Below are 14,521 nucleotides of genomic sequence, written 5' to 3'. Positions count from 1 at the left end.
CTGTCTTCAAGATTCCAAGTCTATAATGCAGACTCTTTTGTAAAGTCAACACTATGTTTCCCTGCTACAAAACATTGATTGAAGGAATGAAAGCAAGGCCAGATCAAAATTAAACATAAAAACATCCACATCCATTTAAATATAGTAAAAATCTTTAGCTACTAGGTTTGTTTGGGGAACCCCAGGCAGTGGGACCGGACCAGGACTTATCCTCGGTGCGTGAAATGGCTTTTTGGATCAGATTCCCTAGGGTGGGATAGCTTGTTCAGCCTTGACACAGGAGGGAAGGGCTTGGTCCTGCCTCAACTTAGTTTGCCAGACTTTGTTGACCCCCTAAAAGGAGTCTTTACCTTCTCTGAGGAGTGGATGGAGGGTGGGATTGGGGAAAGAAGCTTTATTTGTTGGGTTGATTTGTTTGTAGAACACTGAATTGATATTTAGTATATTTAATCTAATTCAATGCTACAAACTTTCACCTTATAGTTAAGGAAAACAAGGCCCATGCAGTTAAGGAATCTGCCTAAAGCATCAGGAATATCGTTTAAGATTGTGTGGTTGCTAAATGCCATGAGTTCTTATACTATTGTACCCAGTAAGATAGTTCCAAATCTTTCTGGTAAGTTACCTGGCTGGTTGGGATATGCTAAAAATGGATTACTTAAAAGGTATCAGTGAATTCCCAGGAAAATCAGCACAGCTTTTACAGTGAATGAATTGCTGGCTAGATTATGAGGTAGTTCCTTCACACTTCTAACTAAAACTGTAAAACCCTCAAAATGAAGATGTTATTAAAGCTTACACAAAACAAGTATCAAGAACTGATTTTTATGCTCCCATGTAGTTTTCTTCTCTATTGTGGAAATCCTTTCTTAATTCAAAAGAAGCTGTTTTGAAAAAGCCTAGTCTCTTCTCACATGAAGAGTAGTGTGTGCTGGGAATGCCTGAACTATCTCTAAACTCAGTCCCAGTGAAAGGCGAGTCTAATGGGACTATCACCAAGTCAAATAGAAAAGAACAGAGACGCTTCTGAATAAACACAGTGAATTCTTAGCACAGAAAGTGGCTTATTTGGCTACAAACAGTGACATCTTCAGAAAACCATTCTTTACATTCTTTTTGTAAAAAAAACCCATATATCCTCATCAGTTTCTGCCATACATATCAAGAGCTGCGGGGGGAAAAGACAGAAAATGTTGAAAATAGACAGAGTTGAGCAGCAGCAGCGACTTAAGGGAAAGGAAACGGGAAGATAGAAATTACAGACTTGCTCTTGTGTTTACACTTTAGTGGGAGGGCTTTCCTCTTTTGCTCAAGTTGGAGAATATTATTTAGATGACACGTTTGACATATGTGAGTACAGCCAATTTTAACATCATTATGCCTGTTGATCACAAGTCAATGCAGTGCTAGCTAGTATGTCTTCAATAAGATAAAATATTCAACAATGAGTAGAATATAGTGTTGTGGACACTGTGGTTTTTTTTTTTACTTTCAAGAAAAATATTTATGTCCACACAATGATTTTTTTACTTTAAACCTCCAATAAAACAAAGATTAATTTTCAGTGCCTCTTAATCATGAATTCTATTAGAAATTTCTTATTGAATTTCAATTGTTTTTTCTTTTTTTATTTACTTCAATTTTTTTTCATTTTACATACCAACGATAGTTCCCCCTTCCATCCCTCCTCCCTTCCCACCCCCATGCCCCCCACCACTACCTTCACCCACCATGCCCCCATCCACTCTTCTAAAAGGGTAAGGCCTCTCATGGGGAGTCAACAAAGCCTAGAACATTCCCTTGAGACAGGACCAAGCCACTCCCACCTTCATCAAGGCATCATAACATGAGAAATGGGCTCCAAAAAGCCAGTTCATGTGCCAGGGATAGATCCTTATCCCACTGCCAGGGGACCCTCAAACAGACCAAGCGATACAACTGTCTCCCACATGCAGAGGACCTACTTAGGTCCCATGTATGCTCCACAGCCGTTGGTCTAGAGTTTGTGAGTTCCCACGAGCTTGGTTCAGTTGTCTCTGTAGATTTCTTCATTATGATCTTGACTCCCCCTTGCTTGACCCCCCTTGCTCATATAATCCCTCCTCCCTCTCTTCAACTGGACTCCCAGAGCTCAGCCTGGTGCTTAGCTGACACTGTGATATTTTTTTAAAAGGCATTGGTTATTACTATAAGATTATATTCATACACATGTTTCAGAATTCTCTAAAATGCTTTTTTAAAAAAAATATTTAGGGGATTACAAAGAATTAAATGGCCAGATATGATGACTCATACCTGTAATCCTAGCAATTGGGAGGCCAAAGTAGAATAATGACCACAAGTTGAGAATAGCCAGGGCTATAGATATAGAATAAGACACTGTCTCAAAAAATTAACAAGTGCCTTATAAGGTTAGTGGCACATTTAATGGTAAAAATGATGTGCTCATTATAAAACACTATTCCAAATGATTCTTATTAATTTGCTATAAAATGATCATTTATAAAAGGGTACTAATTTTGAAGTGATAACCATATCAGAGTCATTAAATCTTTTTAATGAGACTCACCAAATGTTTATTCTGCATTAACTATAACAACTTAAAACTGGAATTGTGGAGCATGAAAACTTAGAGGGTTTTTAGACTCTGAAATCCCCATGGATAAAAGAAACAGCACGTTGAATGCTCTAGAAGGGACACCCACAGTTTCAGCTTCTCTTACAGGGATGTTCCCTTTCAGCTGTGTGATCAGAAAGGTCTCATGGAAGGGAGACCCAAGTAGCATGAAAAGGCGGCAAAGATATAGGGGAGAGACCCATGTTTGGAAATCCTAGAACATTTTTTCAACTTAGTAGTGAGAGTTGTGGCAAAGCTTCATTCTACGATGCTTGTACTCTATCACAACACAGTGTGATACAGTCACATCTGTTACTGATTTATAAAACTTCCTGCAGATTGGTTGAAGACTTCTGGGTGAAATTCTTAGACACTCACTGTGTATCTCATTAACTCTCCAGGTCTCCTGCTTCAACAGGATCTTCACAACTGGTTGGGCAGAGTGAAACCCCATCAGGGACTGCCTTGAAGCGCCTGTCCTCAGCTGTGAACTGGCAGTGGTACTACCCTTAAAATAGAAGCCCTGGGCAAATCACAGAAGAAGACAGAGCTTGACTAGCACAGAGTAAAGCGAAATGGATGGGGCTGAGCTTAAGGACAGAGCACAGAGGCCTGGATGGGGCTGAGGTGAAGGACAGAGCACAGAGGTCTGGATTGGGCTGAGCTGAAGGACAGAGCACAGAGGCATGGATGAGGCTGAGCTGAAGGACAGAGCACAGAGGCATGGATGGGGCTGAGCTGAAGGACAGAGCACAGAGGCCCGGATGGGACTGAGCTGAAGGACAGAGCACAGAGGCATGGATGAGGCTGAGCTGAAGGACAGAGCACAGAGGTCTGGATTGGGCTGAGCTGAAGGACAGAGCACAGAGGCCTGGATTGGGCTGAGCTGAATGACAGAGCACAGAGGCATGGATGGGACTGAGCTGAATGACAGAGCACAGAGGCCTGGATGGGGCTGAGCTGAAGGACAGAGCACAGAGGCCTGGATGGGGTTGAGCTGAAGGACAGAGCACAGAGGCATGGATGGGGCTGAGTTGAGGCTTAACTAGTTTTCAGACAACAAGGGTTCATTCCTAACTCATTGTCCTTCAACGAGTTTGTTTCTTTTTAGGTGTGTTTTCTCAGTTTCTGTATGATTTTTTTCACACTTCATCGTTGTACAGCTATCTTCTCCAAATCAAAACATTCCCTCCTGAAGGGAGGAAATAAATGAATCTTACAAGTCTTCAGAAATAAAAACTACAAGTACTTGGAAGTTCTTAAAACTTAGAAGGTTAAAAGGACTCTCCCCATAAAAGCAGCAGCAATTTTCTTTGTTGGGATGCAGCTGCCTTTGAGTTAACTATCTTCCTTAGTTAGCATGGTACGCTAAGCTAGACTGGTGTACTGGTTTCTTCAGTCTGTTGTTAGGGATTAGGTATTTATCCATCTCTTTCCAGGAAAAGTCACACAACAACCGGATACTAACACCAATATCACCATTGAGCCTCACATCCCCAGTCTTCATCTCCTTGTTATTTTTTTTTTTTCTATCTCACTTTAGCAACAGAAATCATACTGGCTGCTGAGCACATTATATGTGCAGTCTGGGAACTTTAGTTATCAAATTTATACTTCCAAACAATTCTGAAATAATCAGACAAAAAACTTCTCTTTGAACTGACATTCAGAGAAGCCAGGTCACACATTCAAGGTCACGTGGGTGGCATATGCTAGGATGTAGATTTGATGCTGGTCCACAACCTGATGTGCCAGGACCTCAACTCTTTCCAATGTGCTTTATGACACATATCCAGAAGTCTCATGTTCATTGCTCTTATTACCAGCTATCAGTTCATTCACAGTAGAAAGCCTGGATTTCATCTCTTAAGTATTACTTGACACTTTGTTTGTTGGTTTGTTTTTCAGTCCTATTCTGCTCCTGCAGTTTTGGCTCTGATTGCATCTTTGTTGAGTGCTGCAGAGGACTCACTACTACTTTTCAGAATCTGAAGATTTTTCCTTATTCATTATCTTCATTTCAGGCAGTCATGCTCCCCCTTAAACAAACCTAAACTGGATTACAGATAATTTTCATGTCCTTATTTATTTCTTTTTGAATTTTCTACTGGGTTCAAACAATTCATAATTTAAAATGAGGAAGGTCTTTGGAAATACTAAAAGTTTACCTAGGAAAGTGATTCTTTCCTAAGCATGATTTAATAAAAAATAATTTGGAAATACAGAATAAGAGGGATGACAAGGGAATATAGTCACATGACCTGGTTTTCTGACTCTCTATATACTTATTTTTTATAGTTTGGATGAAGATGTGGATGATATGTTTCAGATTTAGGGATCTGATTGAATTGGGGACACAGAATTTTGCCTTGAGTGATCCAGTGCCTTTCTGGGTCAACTCAGACTAATACTGCAGCATTACTTCTAAAATTAATGCTGTGCACTAGGGAACAGATGTGAGTTAATCATGTGTGTTGAGGAATAGGGACTTCTGACTCCTAATCCAGCCTGATACCCTCATTAGCCTTGAGAAATTGAGTTGATAAATCTGCTTTACAGATATGTGGTTAGAAAATATGCACAGACTTGCTTCATTAGTTAATAGCCCAGTGCTTTCAGTAACCATATTCTCAGCGCAAATTCACCTCTTAAAATAGCTATTGAGACTACACCCACTCTCTAGAATTTTTCCAATTACCACCCAAAATAAAGTTCATAAGTCAATAAATGATGTTAATCTAGTATTAGAAGATAAAATCAACTAGTGATATGGCTCAATGGCAGAATGTTTACTTTGCATAGGCAAGGACCTGGGTTCTGCTGCCAGATGATCATTGTGTCATTGTGTTTGGACAAAACTTCATTGTTACAGTTATAAAACATCCCCAGCCTCTATGCATTACTACAGTGTCAAGTTTCCTAGGCAGTATTATTAGCTGACTTGCTTCAAGCTAGAGGAGGTAAACCCTATAGATATTTCTGCTTTGATGTTTATAAAACTTTCAGAAAAACTTGCATCCTATATGCTTTTTAATATTAAACCAATTAATTATGTGCTTGTATTAAATTGATGATCTTGTTATGTACAATTAGAAAATTAATATGGTTTCTGCTCTAGTATAGTTTATTGAAAATGGATTTTGACACAGGCTATCTGGAAATTATGTTTTAAACTATAATTGTTACAAATAACATACAACCCTTAGAATTTAAGCTCTTTTAAGATGATTTCCTGGTTTTGGTGAAGTGTGCTCATATATATGAGCTCATGTATCTGCGGCACTTTAGAAAAGGTTCTGTGTAGGTAGGCACTGGAGATGCAAATTAATCCAGAGTAGATTTGCAGGTCTCTAGGGGTGGTAATTCAGTCTAATGGAAACTTAATAACTCATATTAAGCACATTACTAATCTGATGCTTTGCTTACAGTAAATTAGAGTGAGTGAAATTATAAATCACTTATTAAAGAAAAAAGAATGTCTTATTGAGGTAAATTTGAATTTTCTCAACTAAGAAACAGCAGGTAGAAAGAATCCTTGTTGCTTCCAAATGAATTCCAGTCAAGTTTTGTAATCATGCAGGAATACTGAGTAAACACATTTAATTCAGACAACACAAACCAATGCCCTCCATGTAATCATGTAGTACTATAAATATGATAAGCCAGATACTTCACTGAAATACACTGAATACATACTGACTTCAATTTCAAATTATTAATTAGGTGGATCACAATTTCATGTTACTAATTCTAGCACAAGGCAATGCTTTCATCTGGATTTAAGTGCAATTGCTCTGAAATCATCATCATCTTCTTCATCATTCAAAATAAACTACATAAATAATGAGACTGCTCCAAAAATTATATTCTTCATAAAATACTGCTCTATATAAACTTGAAAAGTAAGCCATCATTAAAAGATTCTTCATTTTATTTCTTCTTTATTTTATTTTATTTTGGAGAGGAAGTATTATTCAAGTTATATATACCAAAGTTTTCCTTACACTAAATGTACCAAAGTTTTCCTTACACTAAATGCATTTTTTTATGTTTTTGTCGCCATTGGTTTTTATCACTATACTGACTTACATATATTTCTGTTTGCTGTAGTTGTGAAACCCATAAAGCATAGTAAGTATACTAGGTATTCATAAATTCTTTACTCATTCACTTGCTATCAATAAAGTGCCTACTCTGTGACAGGAAGGCTCTAGAAGATTGCATAAATCAGTGAACTACACAAAGTACATATCCCTATGGCTTCCCCCTGGTGAATGAACCACATACCAAACAAGCCATTATGCCATTGCCCTATAAGAATTAGAAGAAAGAGGGCAGATGGGAGTTGGAAGTCAGGCAGTGAAGAGTGACTTTGTCTGGGGCTTTATTTGGAGAAGGCCTTGGAGATCTAGTTAGACACATTATAAACTGTTGGCAAAGATGAGTAAATGACCATTAAAGTATTGGAGGAAGAACAGTTCAAATGTCAAAGATTTGAGGTTAGAGTATGATGAGTTTGCTCAAAAAACTAATAAGATAACCAGTGTTATCAGAAATGAATGAGTACCAGGGCATTCAGTGGAAGGTGTTGTCAGAGAAATGGCAGTTGATGGCTGTAAGACATGACACACAGCTCAGTGTCTACTGATAGGATGTTAGATTTTATAACAGTTTAAGTGTCTAACATATTTTTAAGGCCCACATTGAATGATGCTAAGTCTACAGCAAGGGGAGACTCCAGAGAGTACAGGAGTGTTTCCAATAGGAAGCTAGGATGAAAATTAGGGTCAGAGTTGAGAAATAGACTAGAGCAGAAGGAAGCTTTCGAGTACCGTTTGAAGGTGGAACAATAGCAGCTGCTGACACAGTAAGTGTGTAACAAGCTTTTTGAGTGAAGACAGATCTTAAGTGCTGGGGATACTTTTTATTGCAGTGGAAGAAATTGGCGGGTAGGTAGCTCCATTTGTAACTTGTTGAAATTTCAATACTTAAACAAGTGCATGGGGATATAGAGTGAAGAGTTGGGAATTTGAGTCTTCAGTTACATGCAGAGCTCAGGGCCAGTGATAGGAAGTTGTGATGTACTCATAAATAGACTGTGTTTCTGTAAAAAGTACAACAAATTTCTAAAAATAAGAAAAATGTCACCTCCATATGGAAACATGAGATACAGAAATGAGCAGTTTGCAGAACAAAATATTGCAAATCACCCTTTTTACACTTAAAAAAAATAACATAGTAAGAAAAATAGAAACTCAAGCTATAAGACTGACAAAAATTTTCAGTCTGGGTGGTGTTTTGCAACGACAGTCTTGTGCAGACACTTAATCTCCATAAAAATGTAAACTGTTGGTTGTAGTTGCTGAGATGGTATAGTAGGCAAAAGCATAAATGTGCTTGGTGTGCATGCCTGACAACCTGAGTTTGATCCTGGTTAACACATTATAAAAGCAAGATGCAGTGGTGTTCACTTGTAATCCCATCAATGATATGGTAAAATGGGAGACAGAGACAGGAGAATCAGTCAGAAACTTTCAGGAGAAGTAAGAGACCCCATGTCAGCAAAGTAGGAAAGAACCATCTCACACAAATTGTCATCAGACCTACACAAGTGTGCTGTGACACACACACATACACACACACAAACACACACACACACACACACACACAACTGAATGTACACCCCCACACGAGTAATCTTTTACAAAAGAACTGTTGGTTGTGATCAAAATAGGTAATGTTACAACTCTGCAAGCACTTTCACTTTGGAAGCTGGTAGTCTCAATCCCAGAAAACTGTCTCAAAACATACCATGTGAAACAAACAAACATCCCAAACCAACCAACAAAACAAACCACTCATAAACAAAATTCTAACATGCCCACAATGCTGGTCATGGAAGGATATTTGTTTTAGAAAAAGAGTAAAACAACTCCTGCCCAGCAGTAGAGCAGAGATAGAATAAACTATGATATATCCACAAGACAGGAAGTCATGTGGAATAAGGAATGTCTCTAGAGAGTTCTACGAGAGGAACTTTCTGGTCCATTTTTGAGTAAAAAAAAAAAAAAAAAGATAGGAAGAGATAAATATATCACATGCAATTATTCATTTAAGAAAGGGAGTTGTACCATGATATGTTACATACTTATTTAAAAAAAAAGAGGGCTCTCCTCAGCTGCCTGAGCGGCGCCAGCACCTTCCCTAGGAGCTCGCAGCAGCCGGCTGGCCCCTGCTTCACGGCAACCATGTGCGACCGGAAGGCGGTGATCAAAAATGCAGACATGTCGGAAGAGATGCAACAGGACTCGGTGGAGTGCGCAACCCAGGCGTTGGAGAAGTACAACACAGAGAAGGATATTGCGGCCCATATCAAGAAGGAGTTTGACAAGAAGTACAACCCCACCTGGCACTGCATTGTGGGGCGAAACTTCGATAGTTATGTGACACATGAAACCAAACACTTCATCTACTTCTACCTGTGTCAGGTGGCCATTCTTCTGTTCAAATCTGGTTAAAAGCATTCACCCAGTGATCCATCCAAACACAAGGACTGCATCCTAAATTCCAAATACCAGAGACTGACTCTTCAGCCTTGCTAAGGGAACACCTCGTTTGAATCTGTTGTGTTTTGTACAGGGCATCATCCTCTGCACGAGTTTGTGGTTATAAAATAATTAGTAAAACAGCTTACATTTGTATTTATTTTCTAGTCCATACTTCTGTACCCCATTTTTTTTTCTCCCTTAGGCCATTCCTTTATAAATCTGTTGGAGATGTGTTAAAAAAAAAAAAAGATAAACTTGAAAATATTTATATAGGATATAATGTAAAAAAGAAAACAATTCAATTTTAGGTTTAAAGCCTTAAAGTTCAACCAAGATAAATAACCATTTCACTGTACTTAACAATTGCAGGTTTTATTTAGGAATAAGTAAATATTTCAGGTAATTTTAAAAGTAAATTAAATTTAAAAATCCATACAATTTCTGAATATAGGAAAATAAAGGAGCACACCAGCATTTATCATCTTAGCTTTCTTTTATGGACCAAATACTCTTGAAGGAAAGTTTCTCTATGTTGAGGTTTGATAGGTAATAAATAAATATGAAATGGTGAAATTATTATTTTGTAGACAGATTAGTTAATGGGTCTTGAAATTAAGGACTAATCATCCCAAACAAAAGGGAGAAAAACTCACAGAAAAGGAAAACTTTCAGTGAAAGAACAATGCATTCAAGATGGACTTTACATAAAATGGAAAGGCATAGGAGTGTGAGTTAGCTTCCATTCCCTAACCAGTCACAGAAAACACAGAGAACTGAGATGCATATTAATAGATACAACCAGAAAGCAGCCAACAGAATCCAGACTGTGGACAAGCATCTGCAGTTCTCCAACAAATCGATAACAAAGAATGAAAAGAAGTCTCAGGTACAAGAGTGTGGGAAACAGGAACATCATTCATTTGGCTTTGACTTCATCTGAATTCAGAGAATTAAATTTTCAGAAAGGTGTTTGGGGGCTAGAGTGAGGACTCAGTGGTTAAGCATGCTTGTTCCTTTTACAGAAGACCTCAGATTAGTTTTCAACAGGCATGTTGTGGCTCACAAGCATCTGTAATTCCAATTCCAGGTAATTGGAAGCCCTCTTCTAACCTCAGCAGGAACCAGGCATGCATGAATTGCACACATATACTCAAATGGTTTTTGTTTGTTTGTTTTTAAGATGTTTGTGACAATTGGAAATCTGAGATCCTGCTGTTCATTTGGTTGCATTAGAGAGTTTTTATTAAGTTTAGGTATGCTGATGATACTGTGGTGACTTCTTTTTTAATTGTAGAGATTGTTACAGAGATACTTAAGTAGGAAGTGGTATGATAGCTATAGTCTTCAAAATACTAAAAGCCATCAGTGGAACAAGGCTGCTCATGTGTTGATTCTTGTTAAAGCTCATAAAGACTTTAGAGAGGATTCAGTACACAGTTCTGTTAACTTTTTTTTAAAACTGTCAATATCTAAAGTTAGAAACATATCATGTCTGAAAGTTTACTCTGCTTGTAAATTCAATTTCTCTACCACTGTGGATTCTAAGAAAGGACAGATGATTCCTGGATTACATGGACAGAGCCATGTCCCCAGCATGACACACAGAGGAGCTTTAGGTGTTTGCAACAATTTCTCCCAATCGTAAAATCCCGTGGTGCATGGAAGATGGTCAGGCAGGAGATTTGCTTCCTAAGTTTAGGAAACACAGACCCCACAAATAGTCCCAGGGGAAGGGATTTTTGTTATCATGCTAGAAAGTACGAAAGACTGATTCTTGTTTCAGAAAGACAAATTATTTGTGAAAAAGCCATCTGGAGAAGCTGGAGAGATGGATCAGTGGTTAAGAACGTTTGCTGCTCTTCCAGAGGTCATATTTTCCAATCCCAGCATGCATATGGTGGCTAGTAACTGTATTTAACTCCAGTTCCAGGGGTCCAATGCTCTCCTCTGCCCTTTGCAGCCACTAGGGTGGTGTGTGCTTCACAGACATACATGCAGACCCACATTAAAAGGATGAATAGCAGGTCAGTGGGGCTGCACACCTTTAATCCTAGCTCTCAGGAGGTAAAGGCAGGTGGATCTCTGACCTCGCAGCCAGTCTGGTCTACAAAGAGTGTTCCAGGACAGCCAGGACTACATAGAAGAAACCCTGTCTCAAATCCAAACAAACAAAAAACAAACCACATGAATAAATAAATAAATAGGATGGCTAGTGTTATTTCAACTAGATAAAAGCTAGAGTTATTTTGGAAGAAGCAACTGAATTGAAAGAACATCCCCACCAGACTGATCTGGACACAGTCTGTGGTGCATTTTCTTGGTAGATATCAAATGTAGAAGGGCCCCATTCACTGTTGGAGATGCCATCCCTAGGCTGGCAGTCTCTGGGTGTATAAGAAAGTAGGCTGAGCAAAACAGAAGGGACAGTGAGTAAGCAGAACTCCTCTGTGACTTTTCTATCAGTTCCTGCCTCCTGGTGCCTGTTTTCCTTCTTTCTGTGAGGGACTGTGATGTACAAGTGTAATTAGAATACATCTTTTCCTCCTCAAGTTGATTTGGGTTATGGTGTTTCATCATAGTAAAAGAAGTTCCAAGAAAACAGACAAATGGCTATTTAAAAATAGAAGTTGTTCTGGAAAAGAGGGTCAGAACCTCATCCCTTTAAGTCATGGAACACTGACTACTAATAGTACATATATGGTTTTCAGGAATTAGGGATGTGTTTAAATATCCTAAGCTGAGGTGAATTGGAACCTCAGATAAAAGTGAGAATCATGCCATCTTTGATGTTTTATGCCCCAATGTGCTTCACTTATTTATTTTTTTGAGAATCTTGTTCTTTTATTTATTTCTGGTTATTATATATATATCTGGTTTTTCAAGACAGGGTTTCTCTGTGTAGTTTTAGTGCCTGTCCTGGATTTCACCCTGTAGACCAGGCTGGCCTCGAACTCACAGAGATCTGCTTGGCTCTGCCTCCCAAGTGCTGGGATTAAAGGCTTGTGCCACCACCACCCGGCTTAAAATGTTTTCAGACAATATATTATGGTCATATTCTTTCCCCAACCCGAAGTCCTCCCATATCTTCCCTACCTCCCTACCCACTCCAATTTCATGTTCTAGTCCTCTTTCTCTCTCTAACAAACAGAACCAAAAAAATTAAAACCCAAACAAATAAACACAAAATTTTAGACTCCGGCAGCTGAAATGATGTAGTGAAGGCAGTAGCAGAGGTGGTAGAGTGATGTTGATAATGATGATGATGATGATGATGATGATGATGATGATGATGATGTGTGTGTGTGTGTGTGTGTGTGTGTGTGTGTGTGTGTGTGTGTGTGATATAAAAGAAAAGGATATAAAGCCATGCCCAGCAGTGGATGGGCAACAGAAAACAAACTCAAAGGTATTTTTGGAGGTTATTTTGTTTTCTTTTTCTTTTCTTTCTTCTTTTTTTTTGTCTCACATTGCTTTATTTGGGCGTTGATTTTTACTGCTCTTTTGTTTGTGTATTGTGGTTTGTGATTTTGTGTTTTTTGTGAGGCTTGTGTGTGTGTGTGTGTGTGTGTGTGTCTGCATATGTATGAATTTCTCATGTTCTTTCTTTGTTTCCTTGTTTTTGTTTGCTAGCTTGTTTGTTTTGTTTTATTCTTTTTTTTATTTGTCTGTTTGTTTAAGAGAGGGAAAAAGAAGGTGTAGCATTGGAGGGATTGGAATCTAGGGAGAATTTGGGACAGGAGAAGGGAAGGGAAACTATGATCAGAATGTATTGTATGAAAATAACTATTTTCTGCTTTAGAGAAGTAAAATAAAGAAATATGCACCATGATTACTTTTTTTTGCTAACTAATTGAACATAAGCTTTTCTCATTTTTCTAAGACTCATTTTCCTACTTCTTAATTATTCTTTCTTTTGAGATTTCTTTTTTATTTCTCTTCCATTTATTTTTTTCAGTGATAAATTACACGCATAGCTTCAGGGTTACTAAAAACAGAACAACTGTCTGTCACTGCACATAAAACAGCACACACATGTGTGATTATGTTGCTGTGGATGATGTAAGTTAAACAGCACAGGAGTGTTTGTGCTTCAGTGAATTTGGAGTGGCATTTTTGCGAACTCACATGTCATCCACATAGTCAACCACATCAGGGTAAATCCGACATGCAACTTATTACTTCTGAGACTTCATCATACCACTTAGCATTTTTAAATGTTCCGCTTCCTCATCTTTAAAATGAACATGATAAAGCCCTTATGTTTTCTGTTTCTTGCTCAGAATATATATGTTAGTACATATAAAATACCCATAATACTCTTCAGTGTATTTTACATATTTTCTAAGGATCACTTTTATTGGCTGGTGGATTATTTCTTTTATAACTTATCTCTTTTCTTCTTCTTCTTCTTCTTCTTCTTCTTTACACACACACACACACACACACACACACACACACACATCATTTCCCAATTACCTCCATCACCACATTTACCAAACTGTTTAAACTGTTAGGGTCGAAAATTTTTCATCAACAATATTAAGAAATCAAGTTACAGTTCAATCAAGCCACAAATATATTCCAGGTACCAAAGAATCTTAAAAATTTTATTCTTAACTTGATGTGGCATATTTTGTATAAGAACAATAACCAAAATTATACAGTATTTCATCAAAAGCTGTTTGCTGTGTTGCATGAGTTATCTCCGTTGGTCATGACAATTATCCTAAGCACACATTGTTGATTGAATGAAAAACATCCCCAACAGTGCCTGTGCTTGCACACTTGGTTTCCAGCTTCGAGAATCATTTGAGAGGTAAAGGAAACTTAGAGGCAGTATCTATCAGTCAGTTGGGGGCAGATCTCAAGGGTTTTCTGCATGATCTCAATTCCCATCTCTTTACTGCTTCCTTTTCTACAAAGATGTGTAGTGGGTAGTCATTCCAGCTTTGATCTGGAAGTTCCAACCCCCATCGAGGCTTCGGTAATTGTCAAGCCTACAAGGAGGGCAGAGAGAGGACCCTGAAGACCTGAGATCCGGATGTGCCAGCTCTCTTGGTTCCTGGACCCTGGACACTGGAGGTAGACAGAGCAGAGTTCTCCAGAGAACACTTCCAGACTATGCTACACCTTTCCCAGACCCTGTTACCTATCCCTTCATTTGTGAGTTACCCCAAAAAATAATCCTCCCTTTTAACTACGTGGAGTTGCCTTAATAATTTCACCAATAAAGATGTGATAAGATGAGGAGACCAAGCTGCTCAAGCCAATGTGGAGTTACCTTCCACCATATCTTCTCTGCTATGAAGGACTTTACCTGCTCAAACTCAACCCAAACAGAAAATTGGTTTCTGGA

The 14,521-nt window shown here is 38.4% G+C and overlaps 2 protein-coding genes across 44 annotated transcripts in view; one reads left to right on the top strand and one right to left on the bottom strand.

Annotated features, from left to right (window-relative positions):
• The window catches only part of Ptprd (protein tyrosine phosphatase receptor type D), a 2,293,154-nt gene that overhangs the window by 865,308 nt on the left and 1,413,325 nt on the right, over nucleotides 1-14,521 (bottom strand). The gene's annotated exons all lie outside the window — the stretch shown is intronic.
• Nucleotides 8,790-9,135, top strand: LOC128096932 (dynein light chain 1, cytoplasmic-like). Its single transcript, XM_052717122.1, has one exon. It carries the CDS (start codon nucleotides 8,866-8,868, stop codon nucleotides 9,133-9,135), a length of 270 nt encoding a protein of 89 aa, XP_052573082.1. The 5' UTR covers nucleotides 8,790-8,865.

This window comes from Peromyscus californicus, unplaced genomic scaffold (genome assembly GCF_007827085.1).
Source record: "Peromyscus californicus insignis strain IS unplaced genomic scaffold, ASM782708v3 Scaffold_5__1_contigs__length_169319896, whole genome shotgun sequence".
NCBI lineage: Eukaryota > Metazoa > Chordata > Mammalia > Rodentia > Cricetidae > Peromyscus > Peromyscus californicus.
Note: the sequence above shows the minus strand (reverse complement) of the source record. Positions and strands in the feature narration are given on the sequence as shown.